Below are 21,921 nucleotides of genomic sequence, written 5' to 3'. Positions count from 1 at the left end.
TACAACGTGGTTTACTGACTTAAAATTTTTTCTTTTTTTTTTTGGTTTGTTTTTGAGACACGGTCTCAATCTGTTGCCCAGGCTGTAGTACAGCAGCATGATCTCAGCTCACTGCAACCTCTGCCTTCCAGGGTCAAGTGAACCTCCTACCTCAGCCTCCTGAGTAGTTGGGACCACAGACATGAGCCACTATGCTCAGCTGATTTTTGTGTTTTTTTGTAGAGATAGGACTTGGTCATGTTGTCCAGGCTGATCTCTAACTCTTTTTTTTTTTTTTTTTTTTGAGACGGAGTCTCGCAGTCGCCCAGGCTGGAGTGCAGTGGCCGGATCTCAGCTCACTGCAAGCTCCGCCTCCCGGGTTTACGCCATTCTCCTGCCTCAGCCTCCGAGTAGCTGGGACTACAGGCGCCCGCCACCTCGCCCGCTAGTTTTTTCTATTTTTTAGTAGAGACGGGGTTTCGCCGTGTTAGCCAGGATGGTCTCGATTTCCTGACCTCGCGATCCACCCGTCTCGGCCTCCCAAAGTGCTGGGATTACAGGCTTGAGCCACCGCGCCCGGCCTTTTTTTTTTTTTTTGAGACGGAGTCTTGCTCTGTCACCCAGGCTGGAGTTCAGTGGCACAATCTCCGCTAACTGCAACCTCTGCCTCCCGGGTTCAAGTGATTCTCCTGCCTCAGCCTCCCTAGTAGCTGGGACTACAGGCAGGTGCCACCACGCCCAGCTAATTTTTTGTATTTTTAGTAGAGACGGGGTTTCATCGTGTTTGCCAGGATGGTCTCAATCTCCTGAACTCGTGATCGGCCGGCCTCAGCCTCCCAAAGTGCTGGGATTACAGACATGAGCCACCGTGCCTGGCCTGGCCTCCAACACTTTAGCTCAAGTGATCTGTCCACCTGGGCTTCCCAAAGTACTGGGATTACAGGTGTGACCCACCATACCTAGCCACATTTTTTTCTTTTAAACTCCGTTTACTACTCTTCCCAATTTAAATTGTATTTTATTTAGAGACAAGTTCTCACTCCATTGCTCAGGCTGGAATGCAGTGGCAAAATCATAGCTCACTGCATCCTTGTAACTCCTGGGCTCAAGGAATCCTCCTGCCTCAACTTCCTGAGTAACTGGTACTATAGGCGTGTGCCACCATGTCCAGCTAATTTTAAATTTTTTTGTAGAGACAGAGTCCTGCCATGTTGCCCAGGCTGGTCTCAAACCCTGACCTCAAGCCATCCTCTCACCTTGGCCTCCCAAAGTGCTGGGATTACAAATGTGAGCCACTGTGCCCAGCTGGTTTACTGAGTATTTTAAGCCTACTGTTGAGGTCTACTGCTCTGAAATATAAGATTTCTTTAAAATGATTACTGCTCATTGAAAATGTACATAGTTAACCAAGAGCTCTGATGGAGATGTCCAAAGAGATGAACGTTGTTTTCTTCTTTTTTTTTTGAGACAGAGTTTCGCTCTTGCTGCCCAGGCTGGAGTGCAATGGCGCGCGCACACACACGCGCACACACACACACACACCCAGGGTGATTGCTATGCAAATTAAATTTAGCTTCACCAATCAGCTTGCTTCTCCTAATCACTCATAGAAATCTTGGAGCAGCCCTGGGGTGCAGTGAGGCCAGATTCCAGGAAGGGAATGGATGGGATGGGTCTGGGTACTGGTGAGCAGTGGGGAGGGGAAGTAGGTTAGCTTCTGGGCCAAGGAGGGCTCCTGGAGGCTTGTTCTGGGTAAAAGCTGGTCTTCTTGAACCTCAGAAGTTAGGGGAACCCACATCCTGGTCTCACCCGCCCAACCGCCCACTCACCCTTGGGTTAGCAGCCATCTAAGCCCCACCCTCCCCCTCACATGCTTAGCTAGCCTGCCACAAGCTGGCCCCTTGGCCTCCTAGAGACCCAGACATCTCCATCAGCAGCATCCATCCTCTCTCCTCAGGGAGGCATGCATTTGATGCTCGAGGTCCCTGGCAGTTGTGATCCTTAGCAAGTGATGTGTGAGTCCCGTGTGTCATAGGAAGCTCCCCATCCCCATCTGGTGACCAAAGGCCTGGCTACAAGTAGTGAGTCCTCCCTCCTCCACCCAGACCTCACTGCTCAGATCCCCTTCGCCAACTGGGACATCTTCCGACATGGCTTGGATGCTGTTGCTCATCTTGATCATGGTCCATCCAGGTGACAGGGCGTGTGCTCAGAACCCCAAGGAGTGTGGGTGGGAGGAGGGAGATCCAGGAGGCTGGACTAGATGCTATAGGGAACAGGCTTGGTGGGGGCTGAAACACCCAGCTCTGAGGGAGGAGTGGGACCGCTCCAAAGGTGACACTCTGTGGACTCCCCCAATTCACAGTCTCTCTGTGTCATTCACTGTGAAGCTTTTTAGCTAGGGTCTAGACATATAATTAGGAGTTTGAGAGATCCAAGGAAATCTGTGATAAATTTCTTGGTGAAACTGTTTTTTTTTTTTTTTTTTTTTGAGACTGAGTCTTGTTCTGTCACCAGGCTAGAGTGCAGTAGTGCGATCTCAGCTCACTGCAACCTCTGCCTCCCATGTTCAGGCGAATTGCCTCAGCCTCCCCGAGTAGCTGGGACTACACGCATGCACCACCACCCCTGGCTAATTTTTTTTGAGACGGAGTCTCACTCTGTCACCCAGGCTGGAGTGCAGTGGCCAGATCTCAGCTCACTGCAAGCTCCGCCTCCCGGGTTCACGCCATTCTCCTGCCTCAGCCTCCCGAGTAGCTGGGACTACAGGCGCCCGCCACCTCGCCCGGTTAGTTTTTTTTTGTATTTTTAGTAGAGACGGGGTTTCACCGTGTTAGCCAGGATGGTCTCGATCTCCTGACCTTGTGATCCGCCCGTCTCGGCCTCCCAAAGTGCTGGGATTACAGGCTTGAGCCACCACGCCCGGCCTTTTTTTTTTTTTTGAGACGGAGTCTTGCTCTGTCACTTTGACTGGAGTGCAGTGGCACAATCTTGGCTCAGTGCAACCTTCACCTCCCAGGTTCAAGCAATTCTCCTGCCTCAGCCTCCTGGGTAGCTGGGATTACAGGCGTGCACCACCACACCCAGCTAATTTTTGTATTTTTAGTAAAGACAGGATTTTACCATGTTGGCTGGGCTGGTCTCAAACTCCTGACCTCAGGTGACCTGCCCACCTTGGCCTCCTAAAGTGTGGGGATTACATGCCTGAGCCACTGCTCCCAGCCATTTTTGTATTTTTAGTAGAGATGGAGTTTTGCTATGTTGACCAGTCTGGTCTCAAACTCCTGATCTCAAGTGATCTGCCTGCCTTGGTCTCCCAAATTACTGGAATTACAGGCATGAGCCACTGCGCCCGCCTGGTGGTGAAACTTTTTTTTTTTGTTTGAGACAGTTTCATTCTATTGTCCAGGCTAGAGTGCAGGGGCAGTATCTCAACTCACTGTAGCCTCCACCCCCCGGGTATAAGTTCTCCTCCTGTCTCAGCCTCCCAAGTAGGTGGGATTACAAGAGCATGCCATTACCACCGGCTAACTTTCGTATTTTTAGTAGAGATGAGGTTTCACCACGTTGGCCAGGCTGGTCTTGAAGTCCTGACCTCAGGTGATCCACTCTCCTTGGCCTCCTAAAGTGTTGGGATTACAGGCGTGAGCCACTGCTCCCGGCTGAAACTGTTTTTAATGAACTGAGAGACCTTAATTATCAAGCATATTATTAACTAAATGCAGGAGTTCTCAAAATGTGGATTTCTGGGAACCTAGAACAAATTCTTAGGCCCCACTCCAGACCTACCGAAGAAAAAACTGTGGGGTGGCCCCAGGAATCTGTTTTAGCAGATGCTCCGGGTAATTTCCATACACACTAAAGTTTGAGAACCACTGAAATAGAATGACTCATAAATTTCCCTCTGTAGATAATTTAATCAGGGATTTTAATATTTGGTTTAATTCATCAACATGGACGGGTTAAATAGGAATCTCAACCAATTAAGGCCATGTCTTCACCTGGAGATTTAATTAGTTAATGTTCTTTAACGAAAAACAATGAGTTTCCAGGTGCACTTTGGGAGGCTGAGGCAGGTGGATCACTTGAGATCAGGAGTTTGAGACCAACCTGGTCCAAGGCGGGTGGATCACTTGAGGTCAGGAGTTTGAGACCAGGTAGTGAAACCCCGTCTCTACTAAAAATACAAAAATTAGTCAGGCATGGTGGTGGGCGCCTGTAGTCCCAGCTACTTGGGAGGCTGAGGCACCAGGATCGCTTGAACCCAGGGGGCGGAGTTTGCAGTGAGCCAAGATCGTACCACTGCACTCCAGCCTGGGCAACAGAGCAAGACTCCCTCTCAAAAAAAAAAAAAAAAAAAAAAAGAAAAGAAAAAAGAAAAAGAGGAAAGAGGAAGGATGACTTACTGTACAATGCCATTTGTACTAAAATAATACCTGGAATAATATAATGAGTGATATTCGTTAACTAGGCAGCCACATTCATTAATGAGCGTAATTTCACCATGATGGTTTACATTTCAGCCAGACAAGTTACTACTGAACTGGCTGGAGAATGATGGCAGAGGGTGAGAGTGAGAGTTGGTAAAGGAAGAATTTGAAAAATGATTTTTATTTTTTATTTTTTGAGATGGAGTCTTGCTTTGTTGCCCAGGCTGGAGTGCAATGGCACAATCTCAGCTCACTGTAACCTCTGCCTCCCAGGTTCAAGCGATTCTCCTGCCTCAGCCTCCCGAGTAGCTGGCATTACAGGTGCACACCACCATGCCTGGCTAATTTCTGTATTTTTTTGGTAGAGATGGGGTTTCACCATGTTGGCCAGGATGGTCTCGAACTCCGGACCTAGTGATCCACCCTCCTCAGCCTCCCAAAGTGCTGGGATTACAGCCATGAGCCACCACACCCAGCCGAAAAATGATTTAATAAGCAACGTTAAGAAATCAGATTGGTTAAGAGGAAAGGGTTTAATGAGGCACCCAAAGTATCTATTCCCATGCCCTATGCCCAGAGACAGCTGGGATGTTCTCCTCCAAGCTCTGTTGTCTTTTCTCTTTGGAGTAACTGGGGAGGTGTTTCTCTGGGTCTTCCTTCTGCCCCCAGGATCCTGTGCTCTCTGGGTGTCCCAGCCCCCTGAGATTTGTACCCTGGAAGGATCCTCTGCCTTCCTGCCCTGCTCCTTCAATGCCAGCCAAGGGAGACTGGCCATTGGCTCCGTCACATGGTTCCGAGATGAGGTGGCTCCAGGGAAGGAGGTGAGGAATGGAACCCCAGAGTTCAGGGGCCGCCTGGCCCCACTTTCTTCTTCCCGTTTCCTCCGTGACCACCAGGCTGAGCTGCATATCTGGGACGTGCGAGGCCATGACGCCGGCATCTACGTGTGCAGGGTGGAGGTGCTGGGCCTGGGTGTCGGGACAGGGAATGGGACTCGGCTGGTGGTGGAGAAAGGTGAGATGCTGGGAGGTGGTGTCTCCTCCTGGCTAGAGACCCCAAGAGGCAATGTCCTTGGGAGTCAGGGATGCTCCTCTGAGGCCCCTACCCTCCCTGAGCCTGTGTGCACTTCTTCCCCAACTCTCTTCTCCATTGCCTCATGCAGAACATCCTCAGCTAGGGGCTGGTACAGTCCTCCTCCTTCGGGCTGGATTCTATGCTGTCACCTTTCTCTCTGTGGCCATGGGCAGCACCCTCTATTACCAGGGAAAATGTGAGTAATGGAGCCAGGGGCAATAGCGGATGGGATGGGAGGGGCAGTAAGAGAGTGGGAGGAGGGAGGACAGAGACAAGGAAGAGGAGAGCCTTGGGACTGTGACACTGAGCGGCTCCTGTCCTCTCTCTGACCAGGTCACTGTCACATGGGAACACACTGCCACTCCTCAGGTGGCCCCTGAGGAGTGATTCCAGAGCCCAGAGGTCCCTAGTCCTCTTCAAAAGACCCCAATAAATCACTGTCTGCCCCACCACTAACTCCTCCTTATGAGTCTCAAGTGTTTTCTTCTCCATTCTCCAGATGCCAAATCTACTCTCTCCGGATTTCCCCAGCTCTGAACTCTCCCTTCCACCAGGTCTGACCTGGAAAGGTCCAAGAAGGCAGCTTCCGGCTGTGGTCCCAGGGCCCCTCCCACCACCATGTGGGAGCTCAGCTCACCTGCTTCCCCCAGTCCCAGGAGGCTGAGCCTGACTGTCTTGAGAAATGGGAAGGATCAGATATGACTCCTCCTTGGCAACTACCCTTTTCTGCCAGGCCCACACATACCCTCCTCTGGCTGTCAGGGGAGCTTGGGTCCATGAACACTCTCTCACCCAGTAAATTACTACTTGACCCCAGAGCGGGTGGAAGGGTGAGCCACGTGTTTTTTTAATTTTAATTTTTAAAAAACAAATTCCCTATTCAAAGGTCAAAAAGCCACATAAGTTTTGATGATAATCATTTCGAATGGAGGCTCAAGATGGATTGAGAGGACTGAGACACAGAAGTGGGGGGACCATGGTCTTTACTGGGTGGACCACAGGGGGACCCTGTCCACTCGCCTGGGTTGAGGAAGGTATCTGGGGTGCTCAGGTGGGTTTGTTCTCAGCAATGCAGGCATAGTCAGCTCTGGGATCCTCCTTGGTGCCTCTCTTGTCTCTGTCCCTGAGGTCAGGTCCTTCACTGCTGGACACTGGCAGCCTCTGCAGAGACGCATAGTGGAGCTCCTGCTCTGAGGACCCCTGGACCTGGGGCCAGGACAGAAGGTGCTGATGGGAGGCGATGCCTTCAGACCCTTCCCTGTGAGTTCTTCTCCCACCTCCAGCCTTTCTAACTTCCCTCTCTTCTCCCTCTCTTCTCTCTCTCTTCCTCTCCCACCTGCCCCTGCCATCTTTGGAGACAGAGTTCCACTATGTTGTCTAGGATGGTCTTCAACCCCTGAGCTCAAGCTATCTTCCTGCCTCAGCCTCACAACAGCTGGAATGACAGGTGTGAGCCACTGTGCGTGGTTCTGGAGCCTCTCTCTCTCTTTCTCTCTCCCTCTCTCTCTTTCCCTCTCTCTCTTTTTTTTATCTCTCTCTCTTTCATTGTTCTTTCTCTTTGTGTCTCTCTCACTCCTATCCTCCCTATCTCTCACTCCTATCCTCCCTCTCACTTTTTCTTTTGGTTTCTGTCTCATTTTCTCTTTCTCTCGCCTCGATTTTCTCTGCCTCTCTCATGCTCCTACTTTCTCTCTCCTTGTCTCCCACTCCCAACCCTCCTCTCAGCACTCAGCCATGCTTCTCCCCACTCCCCCACTCAGGATCTCTCTTACCCTCCCCACTCCCTGTCCCCGGACTCACCCAGCTCCTCTCCAGCCTCTTCACTGGAAGAAAAAAAGAAGCTCAGCACAGCCCACCCTTTGTGCTTCTCCCGGGCCCTCCCCAGCTCCCCACCCCAGCAGGTGTGGACTCCCTTGTTGGCTTCCCAGTGGCTCCAGGGCCAGGCAGTGTTCTGGGAAAGCAGTGGGAAAGGGTGTGGGTGGGGCCACAGGTGCCGCTGCTGCGCGTGGGAGGGAGGGAGTGCAGTGCTCACCTCTTCGATGCAGCTGACACAGGCAGACGGACAGAAGAACCACAGCCAGAAGCAGGAGCCCGCCCAACCCCAGGCCCCCGTAGATGTATATATCTACAGGGAAGCGGGCTCAAGGTTAGAAAACCCATTCCCTTTCCAGTGTACCCCAGCCTCCTGGTTGCTTGTGGCTTTCTCAGACTCCCTCTCCAACAGTTTTAGAGGCAGAAAAATATACCCTCAGAGCTTCCTCATCCCAAACCTTAATACCTCACCTCCTACCAGGGTACCTGCCCTACCTTGCCTCATAGCTGAGATGGCTCACCCCTCAGAGGCTTCCCCCCAAAATCCCTGCTGTTTCTGGGCCTCCCGTGAGGTCCCTTTCCCTCCTGCACCAGCTGCCCCAGAGGCCTCTCCACCTAGTCATGAGCTACATACATCACTGTCCCCCATCACTTCCTAAGCTCCCAGGACCCTCCCTATCCAGATGTGAGAGGCCCTTTACTTACTCGTTTTACCATCACTGCAAACACACATTAGGTCAGGGATCAGGGACTGGCCTGGAGGTCAGGAACTCTAGTCCTTGCTCTTTTAGGTGAAATGATCAGGGGCTAGTGATGCGCCTCAAGTTCCTCCTCTGTGAAGTGAGGGGTCCTCTGTTATAATCGTTCCCAGGCTGGGGAGCCTCACTTATGTGCCAACCCTGAGCTGGGACTTTCCATTCCTCACTGCTAATCCCCAGAACATAGGGTATCATGGTGCCCATTGCCCAAGTAAAGACCCAATATTCCAGCCTGGACTTTACAAGGTCATCCATCCCAGAAGGGTGGAGCTGGGGTTTAAGGCCAGCTCTGTCCAGCTCCAGAGCCCAGCCCTTCCCTCTGCCCTGGGCTGACCAGGTGCTTTGGAGGGGACTTTCCAGCCCTGGATGGTTCTAGGTGCTGGTAAGGGACTGATGGAGGGGAAGGACCCCGGGCCTGGATGGGTGTGGGCACTGGTGGGAAGTAGGGAGGGTGATGTCAGCACACCCAGCAGGTGGGCTGCTCCCTGAGCCCCAGAGCAGTGCGGGAGTGTGGGGGCCCCTTTGGCTGGTGTGGAGAGCTGCTTCCCACAGGCAGATGCTGCTGGGGCTGAAGTGGGGCATGGAGGAGTATCTGGGGCCCCATAACTTCCCCTCAGGCACTTCCGCCCCTGCAACCACTGCTTCCTGTTTGAGGGCAAAGAGGGGGCCGCTGTCTTCACCCCAGAGCCGGGTATACTGACTAGGGTCTGGAAACTAGGACCCTTCTGGGTTTAGGAGGAATTCTCGGGGATGGGCAGCAGAAGCCCAGATGGAGGCCATAAGGGCCGTGGGCACAGAAAGGAATTGTCTTTAATTTTTTGGAGGAGCAGAGATTCAAAGGATTCCTCGACGGCCCAGGGAAACTCAAACCCATACTCTCCCTCCCTTCATCTAGCTTCACCCCACTCTGGGGTGTGACCATCCTTCCACCAAGGTCCCTGCCCATTCCCAGCTTACCCAGAGCTTGTGGCCTGCAGCATGGACAGACTTCAAACTGGCCAGTGCTGTCTGGCTGGAGAGAAGTGTTGCCACCTCAGACATTCCTGCCCCTCCTCTGGCTTTAACTTCTCCCCCAGCCTGGGTTCCTCCCCAGCATTGTTAGGAAAGGAAGCTGGGCTTGAGGGTCAGGGTTACAACATCTTTCTTTCTTTTTTTTTTTTTTGAGACGGAGTCTCGCTCTGTTGCCCAGGCTGGAGTGCAGTGGCTGGATCTCGGCTCACTGCAAGCTCCGCCTCCCGGGTTTACGCCATTCTCCTGCCTCAGCATCCCGAGTAGCTGGGACTACAGGCGCCCGTCACCTCGCCCGGCTAGTTTTTTTGTATTTTTTAGTAGAGACGGGGTTTCACCGTGTTAGCCAGGATGGTCTCGATCTCCTGACCTCGTGATCCGCCCGTCTTGGCCTCCTAAAGTGCTGGGATTATAGACTTGAGCCACCGCACCCGACCACAACATCTTTCTTTACAAACTCCAGGGCCTGTAGCTAGGGCTGTAATCTGCCTCAGCTCCAGTCATTTCACTGATCCTGCCACTAGTCAGCGAACACCCACCTCCTTTATGTGTCCTCCTTGATTAATTTTTTCTCTATTACCTTGTTACACTTCATTTGTTGAGACCTCTTGATCTTGGTGTATGTGTGTGGACACACATATGCCACTCCAGTTCAGACTGGGAGCTCTAGCACATTTGGTGTTCTGGTGACCCACTTGGTGTTCTGCAGCTCTATGCAACAGGCTGCTTGGCTGTCTGATTAACAAACACGAGAGTTAAAGGCAGCCATACTAGATCTACATGAGCCCTGTGGATAGATCAAGGACAGAAAGTTGCTGACAAGTTGGTGACAGGAAAGGAGGTGTGGGCAATCCAGGTAGACTTTCTGTAGGAGGCAATATTCTGCCATTGAACACAGAACTAAGTAAAGGCAGCAGCCTGAGGCCCTCTGGAGAGACCTGGGTGAAGGCTTCTTAGTGGCACTGTGATGGAGAAGGAGATGGGTGCTGGAGGATTGCACACCCACTCCTTGAGGAGGGTGAAGACTGGGGAACTCATGCAAGGCAAGGGGTGAGGAGGAGATTTGGTGCCTGGGTGGGTCCATATTCATTTGTGTTTCCCCTTCCAAATTCAAGAACCTTCTACTTCCTCCCCGACCCTTCTCCATGTTCCCTATGCTGAATAATATTCAGGGTTTTTTTTTTTTTTTAACATTTTATTATTAAAAAGTACAAACAAAGAGTGAAATGAGACGAATTGTATGGTGGACATATTCTTACCACCTAGATGCTACTATTAACTTTTTGTTTGTTTGTTTGTTTGTTTTTGAGATGGGGTCTCTATCACCCAGCCTGAAGTGCAGTGGTGAAATCATAGCTCACTGCAGCCTTGAATTCCTGGGCTCAGAGATCCTCCCATCTGAGCCTCCTGAGTAGCCAGGACTACAGACACTAGCTACCACATGAGGCTTTGTAGAGATGGGGTCTTACTGTGTTGCCCAGGCTGGTCTTGAACTCCTAGCCTCAAGCAGTCTTTCCACCTTAGCCTCCCAAAGTGCTGGCATTATAGGAGTGGACACCGCACCCGGCTCTATTCACATTTTCTGTTTACTTTATCACATATGTATCCTTCCATCTCACTTTTAAATATCTTTTAAAATTGCAAATATCAGTACATTTTACATCTAAACCCTTCAGAAGCTTAACATTGACTGGAGTTCAGTATTTATTTCCCCATTTCTTTTCTGGCCTGAGGAAGGCAAATTTTACATACAAATCACAAGTCAGTACTTTTTTTTTTTTTTTTTTTTTTTTGAGACGGAGTCTTTCTCTGTCGCCCAGGCTGGAGTGCAGTGTTGTGATCTTGGCTCACTGCAACCTCTGCCTTCCGGGTACTAGCGATTCTCCTGCCTCAGCCTCCCAAGTAGCTGGGACTACAGGTTTGTGCCACCACGCCCAGCTAATTTTTGTATTTTTATTTTTATTTATTTATTTTTTTTTGAGACGGAGTCTTGCTCTGCCGCCCAGGCTGGAGTGCAGTGGCCCGCTCTCAGCTCACTGCAAGCTCCGCCTCCCAGGTTCACGCCATTCTCCTGTCTCAGCCTCCCGAGTAGCTGGGACTACAGGCGCCCGCCTCGTCGCCCGGCTAGTTTTTTGTATTTTTTAGTAGAGATGGGGTTTCACCGTATTAGCCAGGATAGTCTCGATCTCCTGACCTCGTGATCCGCCCGTCTCGGCCTCCCAAAGTGCTGGGATTACAGGCTTGAGCCACCGCGCCTGGCCAATTTTTGTATTTTTAATGGAGACGGGGTTTCACCACGTTGGCCAGGCTGGTCTGGAACTCTTGACCTCAAGTGATCCACCTGCCTTGACTCCCTAAAGTGCTGGCATTATAGGCGTGAGCCACCTCGCCTGGCCTAGTACTGGTTTTTGTTTGTTTGTTTTTTAAGACAGAGTCTTGTTCTTGTCACCCAGGCTAGAGTGCAATGGCACGATTTTGGCTCACTGCAACCTCTGCCTCCTGGGTTCAAGCGACTCTCCTGCCTCAGCCTCCCAAGTAGCTGGAATTAAAGGCACCTGCCACCATGCCCAGCTAATTTTTATATTTTTAGTAAAGATGGAGTTTCACCATGTTGTCCAGGCTGGTCTTGAACTCCTAACCTCAGGTGATCCATCTTCCTCGGCCTTCCAAAGTGCTGGTATTACAGGCATGAGCCACTGCGCCCGGCCCCAGTACTCAGTTTTTAAACTGCCTTTTCATCAAGGCTCTGGAGCCAGATGCCTGGGTTCAAATCCTGGTTCTGCCACTGGCTCTGTGAGCTCCGTAAGTTTCTTAACCTCTCTGTGCCTCAGTTTCCTCTTAGGGTTTTCGTCAGGATTATAATTATTGGCTGGGTATGACGGCTCATGCTTGTAATCCCAGCACTTTAGGAGGCCAACAGGGGCAGATCATGCGAGTCCAGGAGTTTGAGCCCAGCCTGGGCAATATGGCAAAAATCCATCTCTACAAAAAGTACAAAAATTAGCTGGGCATGGTGGCATGTGCCTATAGTCCCAGCTATTCAGGAGACTGAGGTGGGTGAATCCATGGAGCCTGGGAGGTCAAGGCTGCAGTGAGCCATGATCCTGCCATTGCACTCCAGTCTGGATGACATAGCAAGACCCTGCCTCAAACAAACAAACAAACAAATTATTAAAGTGTGTAAATCAGTGGCATACACATGCTAAGTGAATTTTGTGGGTCAGCTATATTATTAGTAGTAGTATTATGGGAACACACAGAGATGTTACCAAGAAGGGGAGATGATTGGAGCCACTTCCAGCTTCCTTGGACCTGGTCTTTCTTCCTTTGACTCTTTTTTTTTTTTTTTTTAGACAGAATCTCAGACTGTCGCCCAGGCTGGAATGCAATGGTGCGATCTTGGCTCACCACAACCTCTGCCTCCCGGGTTTAAGTGATTCTCCTGCCTCAGCCTCCTGTGTAGCTGGAATTACAGGCACGCGCCACCACACCCAGCTAATTTTTTGTATCTTTAGTGGAGACGGGGTTTTACCATGTTGGCCAGGCTGGTCTTGAACTCCTGACCTCAAGTGATCCACCTGCCTCAGCCTCCCAAAGTGTTGGGATTACAGGTGTAAGCCACCGCCCTGGCTCCTACCTTGACTCTTAACCACTCATGCTGCCTACGTCTACCATTCATGTGGTCCTTACTGCTTTGTTTTGGTTATTCCTGCATTTATTTGTCCTTTTATTCATTTATATATAAACATTTAGTAAGCACCTACTAGTGGATAGGGCTCATTGTAGACTTCGAAGCTCTCTGAGGGTGGGAGTATGCCTCGTTCATCTGTCTTTACTCTTTGTAGCAAGGGAGGTAAAGCTCCATTTCCATCCCTCCTCAGTGAGTCAGTAGTCAGTGGTGAGGCTAAGGCTTACCTCTCCCTTTCTCATTCAGCACAGGGGGCTGGAGGTGAGCAAGGGAATGGGAGGATGTCAGCCCAGTATGGGAATCAGTTCTTCTCAAGGACCCAGACATCCATCCCTCAAGACTCCAGTCCTTGTCCTACTCCAGCCCTTGACCTCAGAGACGGGATCAGCTCTTCCTTCAGCACCTACCTTGAGGGTTTAGAAGAATGCAAACCACACTGGAAACCTGGAGATCTGTGTTCTCATTTCAGCTCTGCTGACTGGCTTCCTGCAAGCTACCTTCCCTCCCTGAGCCTCAGTTTCCCTCTCTGCTGAGCCAGAAGATGTCTAAGGACCCCTTTGGTTCCACCCTGAGAGCCTGTCTCCCTACCCCAACTTCTTCCCCAGTTCAGAGAACCCAGGCATCCAGCTGCCCCACCCCAGCTCTGGGTAAACAGGAAGCTGGGTGAGGGGAGCAGGGGTGTGTGGAAAGTCCCAGCCAGGTGTGTAGGTCTACAGAGAGGGGGTGGCCCCGTCCCTGAGGTATGAAAGCCCCCTGCTCTGGCTCTGGTTCAGTCTCAATGGGGGCACTGGGGCTGGAGGGCAGGGGTGGGAGGCTCCAGGGGAGGGGCTCCCTCCTGCTAGCTGTGGCAGGAGCCACTTCTCTGGTGACCCTGTTGCTGGCGGTGCCTATCACTGTCCTGGCTGTGCTGGCCTTAGTGCCCCAGGATCAGGGAGGACTGGTGAGTGGCTGCAACAGGCCGTGGTGGAGAGCTGTATCTTGCAGATGCTTGGCTCCCTCTGGTTGTGCCTGTGGTCTTTTGCCCCGTCTGGCTCAGCTGGCTCGGCTGTCCCTGGTGGGGATGTCCTGTCTCTTTGCTGACTCTCTGTCCATGTTCCTGTCCAGGAGGCAGAGGTTGCAGTGAGCCACGGCAGTTAGACCCTGCGGGAACCTACCGGGCCGGGGGAGGGGGATGGTGCTGTCTCTGGGATGAGTGCCAGTTGGGGGCGAGGGAACATGGATGTGGGGTGCAGAACACTGTTCCTGTGATGTTCCCATGATGTTCCCGTGCTGTTCCTGTGATGTTCCTGTGCTGTTTCTGTGATGTTTCTGTGATGTTGTGCTTGTATCCTGACACAGCCCCTTGTGCCTCCTCTCCTCTTTCAGAGGTACATCTGTTTCTCTGCCCAAGTACCTATGCCTTGCTTGCTCTCCCTTCTAGGGAGGTGTGTGTTGGGGATGGTGCTGGTGGGAGAAACCCCAGGCCTGCAGCTTGGGTCCACTTTCAGAGGGCTAGGGGTGACATGAGTTGAATCTGAACTCTGGGCACTGTGACCCACCCAACCAGGTAACGGACACCGCTGACCCCGGGGCACAGGCCCAGCAAGGACTGGGTAAGAGCAGACTGTCTCTTCTTCCCCGCTTCAGTCCCTCAGGGGCTCCCAGCTCCCAGCTGCGTTCCCAGATCCCTCTTCCTCTAGGAATCCAGGCTCCCATCCCTGCGGCCCGTCCTCTCAAGGGTAGCCTGCATGGGTGGCCGCCCTGGCCCCAATCGTGGACTCTTCGCCCCTTCCAGGGTTTCAGAAGCTGCCGGAGGAGGAGCCAGAAGCAGATCTCAGCCCCGGGCTCCCAGCTGCCCACCTCATAGGTAAGGACCTCAAAGACCTGAATAAGAGTGTAAATAATCCGAAGGTTCCAATTCTGCTCGCCCAGAGTCTTTTGGCTCCATGATTCCAGGGCTTGGTTTCCCACCCGCTTCACCACCTTTCGCCGCTCATGCCCACCCTTCCGCTCGTCCCCGCAGTGTAGTTTCTTCTTCCCTCCGGTGCAAGCAAAAGCCGGCCTGGGGGTCCCCACTACAGCGCTCTGCACCCCACATCCAAGTTCCCTCGGCCCCCAACTCGCACTCATCCCAGAGACAGCAGCATCCCCCCTCCCCCGGCCCGGTCGGTTCCCGGAGGGGCTAAAAGCCGCCACCCTCCCAGAAGTCCCAAGCCTTGAGGATCGCATTCCCAAGAGCGCGTGGGCCCGTGTCTCCGCAGGCGCTCCGCTGAAGGGGCAGGGGCTAGGCTGGGAGGCGACGAAGGAACAGGCGTTTCTGACGAGCGGGACGCAGTTCTCGGACGCCGAAGGGCTGGCGCTCCCGCAGGACGGCCTCTATTACCTCTACTGTCTCGTCGGCTACCGGGGCCGGGCGCCCCCTGGCGGCGCGGAACCCCGGGGCCACTCGGTCACGCTGCGCAGCTCTCTGTACCGGGCGGGGGGCGCCTACGGACCGGGCACTCCCGAGCTGCTGCTCGAGGGCGCCGAGACCGTGACTCCCGTGCTGGACCCGGCCGGGAGGCAAGGGTACGGGCCTCTCTGGTACACAAGCGTGGGGTTCGGCGGCCTGGTGCAGCTCCGGAGGGGCGAGAGGGTGTACGTCAACATCAGTCACCCCGATATGGTGGACTTCGCGAGAGGGAAGACTTTCTTTGGGGCCGTGATGGTGGGGTGACGGAATATGAGTGCGTGGTGCGAGTGTGTGAATATTGGGGGCCCGGACGCCCAGGACCCCATGGCAGTGGGAAAAATGTAGGAGACTGTTTGGAAATTGATTTTGAGCCTGATGAAAATAAAGAATGGAAAGCTTCAGTGCTGCCGATAAAGATGCCGAGTTGCGACACACGTCTTAATTCAGGATGGGTGCACGGGTGTGGGTTAAATATTCTCAGTACTCTTCTGGTTGCTTGAGACAATTCATCACAACACAACGTATGGCCTTTGCTCCTACGGATGATGGTGGGCCTGTCCCACCCCCTCCCTGCCTCTGAATGGCCAGGCCTCATCATTAGTCCAGTTGGAGGATGGGAGGAGGGGGACTCCTCCAACTCCGAAGCTTCTCCAGGCATCCTGATTGTCAGGGCCATGTGATCCCAACCAGACTCTGCACCACACTCTTTTCTCTTGGGTTCGCCCCAACAGTGAGAGGGGTCATTACACAGCACAGCAAGCACCACTCAGAAAGGCCCAGCAGCAGAGTAAGCCCCTATCATGACAGAGGAATGAAGCCTGGAGGGGCCCCGCACTTCTCCCCCTAGGGCTGTCTGAAGGCCTCTCTGTTTCCTACCTCACAGTCCACTCTTCTCCTCCAAGGGAGCTTAATTCAAGGCTTATAGGGTCTGAAGGGAGGAGGCTGAAGGAGAAAGAAGGGGAGAATATTAGAGAGAGATGGGGACGGCAGGAAGGAGCCTGTGGTGCCTGAAAACACCAGGAAGTTCTGGGGAGGAGGAAAAACCAATGCCCCACTTATGGTGTCCCATTTAGGGTGAGGCGGAAAATCCTCACCGTTTTTTCACACTTTGTGTCCCCCTTCCCAAAAGTGAGTACGTGTGGGTGCTTCTGGGATGAGTAACAGTAGACCCCCCTTACTTCATGACTGACTTTCAGCCACAGGCTGGAGGAGGCAGAGGGTGACCCAAGGCCCTATCTAGGTCACCTCCGTGGGTCACCCCACCCCCTCAGCCTACCACACGGTTTTCTCCTGCCTGGCACCCCAGGGCTGGAGGTAAAGCCTAATTTCTGAGCTCAGCGGGGGCTCCCAGTCTTGGGGGGCTCAATTTCTGTCTCCATATTTGTTTTTGGAATTGTTTTTTGAGACAGGGTCTAGTTCTGTCACCCAGATGGGGGTACAGTGGCATGATCATAGCTTACTGTAACCTCAAACTCCTGGGCTCGAGTGATCCTCCTGCCTCAGCCTGCTGAGTAGCTAGAACTACAGGTATGCACCACTACACCTAATTTTTAATTTTTTTTGTAGAAACAAAGTCTTGCTATGTTGCATAGGCTGGTCTTGAACTAGTGGGCTCAAATGATCCTCCCACCTCAATCTCCCAAAGTGTTGGGATAACAGGCATGAGCCGCTGCGCCCCGCCCTTATTTGTCTTTGACTCTCTTCAGAAGAACCTTCATCGGGGGAGGGGGTGCTTTTCTCCTTCCAGATCACCCACCTCTCAGCTCTCCCCTCCTTCACCACAAAGACCGGTGGGACCAAGCCGGCATGTGAGTCCTTCACCCACCTCTTTTTCCTATATTTCATTCTTTTTTAAAAAAATAGAGACAGGATCTCACTATATTGCCCAGATTGCTCTCGAACTCCTGGGTTCAAGTTATCCTCTCACCTTGGCCTCGCAAAGTGGTGGGATTACAGGTGCATGCCACCACGCCCAGCGGTTCAGTCCCGTGTTCTTTATTGTCCTCAGTCTCTTCAATTTCACCCACTGAGAGAATGGAAGGGGATGGAACAGCTGGAAACTGGTTGAAGGAAGTAAGCCAGAATTCATTGAGTGCCCACTGTGCCAAGGGCTGAGTGAGGTCCTCTGATGGAGGTCAGGCCTTCTCTCACATGCCCTATGTGTGGTGGACATTCCTATCTCCATTGGATAGATAGGTTAAGTGGCTGGTTCAGGTTGCAGAGTTAGGACAGGGTGATTTGAAGCCTAGACACCTGAATCTCCGGAAGTCCCTTGGCTGTGTGATTCAGGTACCTGAGAATGTGACTCCTCCCCAGCTCTCTCCGGACGGCTGGCCAGCTGCAACAGCCGGAAATCTCACCTAAGCTGCAGGATTTTCCCAGCAAGGATTGGAATTCCCAGAGTTGGAAATTCCCATGCCCTCAGGGAGAGGTAATTAGGTTCAGGCTCTTGTTTCCTGGGGGATGGGGAATATTCTGTTGGGCTTTGTTTCTGTCGGGTCTTCAGGACCCTAGGAGTCGAAGGATGGGACTGGGTCCGAGGGATCTTAAAGCCTGTGGAGAGAGACTTAGGGAGCTTCTTCCCACCCACAAGAAGAAGCAGATGCAGAATTAATTCCAAGAAGGAGACCATGTTTCTTTTCTAAGCAAACTTTATTTCTCGCCACTGAATAGTAGGGCGATTACAGACACAACTCCCTTGGGGAGCAGAGGCTCAGCAATGAGTGACAGTCGGTCACCAAATCTGCATTGTTCAGACAACTTAATCAGATAAATATTTTTAAAAACATAATCAAAAGAAGGCACAGAGGCCAGGAGGCTATGTGGGAACAGCCTATTGTTCAGCTCCGTTTTCACAGAAAACATGTCTGAGCCAAGGCAGCTCCTACATTGGGTCCCCTGGGATACCCCGACCTCCCAAATAAATACGTTCATCGGCAAATAAATAAATAATAAATAAATAATAAATAATCACAAGTGCAAACATAAATAGAGGGGGCTGGCTCCATGGGGAGGGCCAGGCTCCATGTCTCAAGGAAGTCTGGAAACATCTGGAGAGAGGAAGGCCCGAGGTCCACTTGTGTCAACTTCTAGGTGAGATCTTCTCAAGTCTTGCAGCGTTCCGGCCAGAACCAAAGGCTCTCTGGTCTCCAGATTCCAGATGTCACAGACTGAGTTCAGGTATCAAAGCTGTAGGCCCCAGTGAGTGCTGGAGGCCCCAGTTTGAATTCTTAGTGGTTGCCAGCACTTCACTGTGCAGGCCACACATTCCTGAATCCCAGGCTTCGAAGTGGTGGTGGTGTTGCTTAAGGTTCTAAGCTTGGGGTCTGACCCTAAGCCCCCAATTCTCTTTTTGAGCCAGAAGAGGATCAGGGTGTCTGAAGGAGGGGATAATAAAGGGATTGGGGCGGGGGAGGGGTTTGGGAAGGATGGATGTTCGTCCTCCTCACAGGGCAATGATCCCAAAGTAGACCTGCCCAGACTCGGCAAAGTCGAGATAGTCGGGCAGATTGATCTCAGCGCTGAGTCGATCACCCTTCTCCAGCTGGAAGACCCCTCCTAGGTAGATGGGCTCATACCAGGGCTTGGCCTCAGCCCCCTCTGGCGTCTCCCTCTGGCAGGGGCTCTTGATGGCAGAGAGGAGGTTGACCTTGGTCTGGTAGGAGACGGCGATACGGCTGATGGTGTGGGTGAGAAGCACGTGGTTGGAGGGGCAGCCTTGGCCCTTGAAGAGGACCTGGGAGTAGATGAGGTACAGGCCCTCTGATGGCACCACCAGCTGGTTATCTTTCAGCTCTACGCCATTGGCCAGGAGGGCATTGGCCCGGCGGTTCAGCCACTGGAGCTGTCCCTCAGCTTGAGGGTTTGCTGGAGGGAGGGAGAGAGAGAGGGGAGTCAGTGTGGCCATGTCGGTTCACTCTCCACATCCTGGCCCTCGAGCTCTGCCCACCCCACATCCGGTTCCTGTTCCCTCTGTCTGTCATCCCACATCCCACCTGGCCATGACGTTCTGAGTATCCCCCTAAGGGCTGTGCAGTTCCTCTACCCTTCCCTTGAGCTCAGCGAGTCCTTCTCACACTGTCTCCAAGGTCTGCCTACCCTCAGCCGGGCTTCAACCCCCAATCCTAGCCCTCCAAGTTCCAAGACACATCGTCAGAGCTCTTACCTACAACATGGGCTACAGGCTTGTCACTTGGGGTTCGAGAAGATGATCCTGAAGAGGAGAGAGACAAGAAAAAGCTGAGACCCTTAAACTTCCTAGAAAATACCCCCCACCCCCATACTTTCACCCCAGCCGCCCTCCCCCAAGACCAAAACTTTAAATTTCCCCCACTGCTTTCGTACCAGTACTAACCCTATACCCCAACCCAAACCCAGAATTAGGAAAGAGGTTTGGAGACACTTACTGACTGCCTGGGCCAGAGGGCTGATTAGAGGGAGGTCCTTGGGGAACTGTTGGGGAGAAGGAGAATGGTTAACATCGAGGGAATCACCCTTAAAGGAGGAACAGCTGGCTGCCTGTCTGGCCTGCGCTCTTAGCCCTGAGTTGTCTGGTTTTGTCTCTCCATTCATCTGTGTATTCACCCTCTATGCATTCAACAACTCTTTCACTGAGTGTCTTCTGTGTGCCAGACACCCTATCTTCATCTCTCCTTATCTCCCTCATCTCTCCTTATCTCCCTCATCTCTCCTTATCTCCCTCATCTCTCCTTATCTCCCTCATCTCTCCTTATCTCCCTCATCTCTCCTTATCTCCCTCATCTCTCCTTATCTCCCTCATCTCTCCTTATCTCCCTCATCTCTCCTTAGCCCCCTCATCTCTCCTTATCTCCCTCATCTCTCCTTATCTCCCTCATCTCTCCTTATCTCCCTCATCTCTCCTTATCTCCCTCATCTCTCCTTAGCTGCCATATTTCCCACTCTCTTTCTGTCTCACCATCTTTATTCATATCACTTGTTTCTTCCCCCATCTCTCTGCTCACACCCCACATCTGTCTCCATATCTTATTTACATATCTGTTTGCTCATTCATTCATTCATTCACTCCATACACACTTAGTGAGCACCTTCCATGTGCCGGACATCCTGCCTCTCTATCTTTCTCTCTCTCTCTTCCCCATCTCTTGCCACATCTCTTTCTGCATCCTCGTCTTTCTCCATGTTGTTTTTCTCTCCATCCCTCCCTGTCAGCACACATCTTTCGCCCATCCCATCTCTCTCTCTCTCTCTCTCTCTCTCTCTCTCTCTCTCTCTCTCTCGGGTGGGAGAGTGGATGAAGGCTGGCGAGGCACTCACCTCTTCCCTCTGGGGGCCGATCACTCCAAAGTGCAGCAGACAGAAGAGCGTGGTGGCGCCTGCCACGAGCAGGAAGGAGAAGAGGCTGAGGAACCAGCACCGCCTGGAGCCCTGGGGCCCCGCTGTCTTCCTGGGGAGCGCCTCCTCGGCCAGCTCCACGTCCCGGATCATGCTTTCCGTGCTCATGGTGTCCTTTCCAGGTAAGAGAGGGTAGAGCCCTGGGTCAGTATGTGAGAGGGAGAGAACCCGCCTGGCAGCTTGTCTGGGGATGTGGCGTCTGAGGGTTTTTTTTCAGGGGGGGTCTGGAGTTGCTTCTCTCCCTCTTAGCTGGTCCTCTGCTGTCCTTGCTGAGGGAGCGTCTGCTGGCTGGGTGTGCAAACAACTGCCTTTATATGTCCCTGGGGCAGGCGAGAGGAGGGCGGGGAAAGAATCATTCAACCAGCGGAAAACTTCCTTGGTGGAGAAACCCATGAGCTCATCTGGAGGAAGCGGTAGTGGGCCCTGCACCTTCTGTCTTGGTTTCTTCTCCATCGCGGGGGCGGGGATTTGGAAAGTTGGGGACACCCAAGCATCAAGGATACTCCTCACAATCCCCACCATCCCTGCTCTGATTCCGAGGGGGGTCTTCTGGGCCACTGACTGATTTGTGTGTAGGACTCTGGAGGTTGAATCCCGTCCTCCTGCCCCTCAAAGCCTATTGCCTCCATTTCTTCTGGGGACCAGGTCTGTGATCTGTTTCCCTCTGATTTTCAGACAGAATGCAGGAAAAAGATAGAACTAGAACTGGGAGGGGCTTCAGAAAGCTGAGTCCTTGAGGTAGAGAAAATGGGGTTGGAGGGAGAAAAGCTGTGTTGAGTCCTGAGGCCTGTGTTTGGGTTCCTTGGGGGAGAAGGAGCTGGGGGCTTGGGAGCAGGCTCAGGCCTTCAGGGAAGGCTGGGTGGGGGTAGCAGGGACAAGCCTGGGACAGCCCCGGGGAGTGAAATCACCACCGGGAATTCACAGACCCCACTGGGGCAGGCCTTCTTCTTTCACTCTGACCCGGGGACTCACAATGCTTGTTTCAGTCTTGGCTTCCAAGGAACTCTGGGGTCCCTGATTTTTTTCATGAAGCTCTCACTTCTCAGGGCCCCAACGTGTGGCCATATCTTCTTAAACGTCCTCTGTATTCCATACCTGGAAGTCCTGGAGGCTCTTTCACTCCCTAGGGCCCTCTACATGGCCCTGTCTTGGCGGGGGGGGGGGGTCCCCATACTCGACCCCCATAGCCCTGGACATTCTCCTACCCTTTGCTGTGGTCACATCTCCCCAGAGGTCTCCTGTAACCCATTCCTCAGAGCCACTACATGTGGCCATATCTCCCAGGAGCTCCCTGACCCCCGCCCCTTCAGACCCTGACTTTTCCTTTGTCTTCTCAGCTTCTCTTTTGCTTCCCCTGCAGCAGTCTGG

General features: G+C 52.7%; 4 protein-coding genes and 1 long non-coding RNA gene across 18 annotated transcripts; 3 read left to right on the top strand and 2 right to left on the bottom strand.

Annotated features, from left to right (window-relative positions):
- The first annotated feature begins 1,834 nt into the window (after positions 1-1,834).
- NCR3 (natural cytotoxicity triggering receptor 3) lies at positions 1,835-6,317 on the top strand. Of its 8 annotated transcripts, none has more exons than XM_033216574.1 (5): positions 1,835-2,172; positions 5,079-5,230; positions 5,306-5,423; positions 5,572-5,679; positions 5,817-5,939. In XM_033216574.1, the coding sequence occupies exons 1-5, from the start codon at positions 2,130-2,132 to the stop codon at positions 5,861-5,863; spliced, it is 468 nt and encodes a 155-aa protein (XP_033072465.1). In that variant the 5' UTR covers positions 1,835-2,129; the 3' UTR covers positions 5,864-5,939. The 8 variants fall into 8 exon arrangements, with proteins under 8 accessions (XP_033072465.1, XP_033072466.1, XP_033072463.1 ...); XM_033216572.1 differs by having other exon boundaries at positions 1,837-1,994; positions 2,085-2,172; positions 5,079-5,423; XM_033216575.1 differs by lacking the exon at positions 5,817-5,939 and adding an exon at positions 6,038-6,317 and having other exon boundaries at positions 5,079-5,423.
- On the bottom strand, positions 6,304-13,400 carry LST1 (leukocyte specific transcript 1). Of its 5 annotated transcripts, none has more exons than XM_033216581.1 (7): positions 13,157-13,400; positions 12,826-13,004; positions 9,642-9,848; positions 8,001-8,128; positions 7,516-7,608; positions 7,284-7,306; positions 6,304-6,710 (listed from the first exon to the last, which is right to left on the bottom strand). In XM_033216581.1, the coding sequence occupies exons 4-7, from the start codon at positions 8,026-8,028 to the stop codon at positions 6,531-6,533; spliced, it is 324 nt and encodes a 107-aa protein (XP_033072472.1). In that variant the 5' UTR covers positions 8,029-8,128; positions 9,642-9,848; positions 12,826-13,004; positions 13,157-13,400; the 3' UTR covers positions 6,304-6,530. The 5 variants fall into 5 exon arrangements, with proteins under 5 accessions (XP_033072472.1, XP_033072471.1, XP_033072473.1 ...); XM_033216580.1 differs by having other exon boundaries at positions 9,642-9,796; XM_033216582.1 differs by lacking the exon at positions 12,826-13,004 and having other exon boundaries at positions 9,642-9,796.
- LOC117086934 lies at positions 6,567-12,459 on the top strand. Its single transcript, XR_004438625.1, has 3 exons — positions 6,567-6,707; positions 6,845-6,930; positions 12,415-12,459. It is a non-coding gene; the product is annotated as an uncharacterized LOC117086934 (long non-coding RNA).
- A 91-nt stretch (positions 13,401-13,491) lies between the features above and the next one.
- LTB (lymphotoxin beta) lies at positions 13,492-15,595 on the top strand. Of its 2 annotated transcripts, XM_033216577.1 has the most exons (4): positions 13,492-13,689; positions 14,296-14,341; positions 14,524-14,595; positions 14,990-15,595. In XM_033216577.1, the coding sequence occupies exons 1-4, from the start codon at positions 13,492-13,494 to the stop codon at positions 15,442-15,444; spliced, it is 771 nt and encodes a 256-aa protein (XP_033072468.1). In that variant the 3' UTR covers positions 15,445-15,595. The 2 variants fall into 2 exon arrangements, with proteins under 2 accessions (XP_033072468.1, XP_033072469.1); XM_033216578.1 differs by lacking the exon at positions 14,296-14,341 and having other exon boundaries at positions 13,496-13,689.
- Positions 15,596-17,813: 2,218 nt separating this feature from the next.
- Positions 17,814-20,932, bottom strand: TNF (tumor necrosis factor). Of its 2 annotated transcripts, none has more exons than XM_033216562.1 (4): positions 20,476-20,932; positions 19,587-19,635; positions 19,346-19,393; positions 17,814-19,047 (listed from the first exon to the last, which is right to left on the bottom strand). In XM_033216562.1, exons 1-4 carry the CDS (start codon positions 20,659-20,661, stop codon positions 18,626-18,628), a joined length of 705 nt encoding a protein of 234 aa, XP_033072453.1. In that variant the 5' UTR covers positions 20,662-20,932; the 3' UTR covers positions 17,814-18,625. The 2 variants fall into 2 exon arrangements, with proteins under 2 accessions (XP_033072453.1, XP_033072455.1); XM_033216564.1 differs by having other exon boundaries at positions 19,587-19,632; positions 20,476-20,900.
- Positions 20,933-21,921: the final 989 nt, after the last annotated feature.

The sequence above is a fragment of the Trachypithecus francoisi genome, unplaced genomic scaffold, assembly GCF_009764315.1.
Source record: "Trachypithecus francoisi isolate TF-2019V2 unplaced genomic scaffold, Tfra_2.0 Lachesis_group10, whole genome shotgun sequence".
Lineage (NCBI taxonomy): Eukaryota > Metazoa > Chordata > Mammalia > Primates > Cercopithecidae > Trachypithecus > Trachypithecus francoisi.
The sequence above is the reverse complement of the archived record's forward strand: the minus strand, read 5'-3'. Positions and strand labels throughout refer to the sequence as shown.

Coding starts and splice junctions, on each gene's coding strand:
- NCR3 (XM_033216568.1), top strand. CDS start 4,790: ATGTTGGCCAGGATGGTCTCGAACTCCGGACCTAGTGATCCACCCTCC. Junction 5,424..5,571: donor TCGGCTGGTGGTGGAGAAAG/GTGAGATGCTGG, acceptor TGCCTCATGCAG/AACATCCTCAGCTAGGGGCT. Junction 5,680..5,816: donor CCTCTATTACCAGGGAAAAT/GTGAGTAATGGA, acceptor CTCTCTGACCAG/GTCACTGTCACATGGGAACA.
- LST1 (XM_033216581.1), bottom strand. CDS start 8,028: ATGTGTGTTTGCAGTGATGGTAAAACGA. Junction 7,609..8,000: donor TTGCAGTGATGGTAAAACGA/GTAAGTAAAGGG, acceptor GCTTCCCTGTAG/ATATATACATCTACGGGGGC. Junction 6,711..7,283: donor AGAGGCTGGAGAGGAGCTGG/GTGAGTCCGGGG, acceptor GCCTCCCATCAG/CACCTTCTGTCCTGGCCCCA.
- LTB (XM_033216577.1), top strand. CDS start 13,492: ATGAAAGCCCCCTGCTCTGGCTCTGGTTCAGTCTCAATGGGGGCACTG. Junction 13,690..14,295: donor CCCAGGATCAGGGAGGACTG/GTGAGTGGCTGC, acceptor CCACCCAACCAG/GTAACGGACACCGCTGACCC. Junction 14,342..14,523: donor ACAGGCCCAGCAAGGACTGG/GTAAGAGCAGAC, acceptor CGCCCCTTCCAG/GGTTTCAGAAGCTGCCGGAG.
- TNF (XM_033216562.1), bottom strand. CDS start 20,661: ATGAGCACGGAAAGCATGATCCGGGACGTGGAGCTGGCCGAGGAGGCG. Junction 19,636..20,475: donor TCGGCCCCCAGAGGGAAGAG/GTGAGTGCCTCG, acceptor CCTTCTCCCCAA/CAGTTCCCCAAGGACCTCCC. Junction 19,394..19,586: donor CCCTCTGGCCCAGGCAGTCA/GTAAGTGTCTCC, acceptor TCTCCTCTTCAG/GATCATCTTCTCGAACCCCA.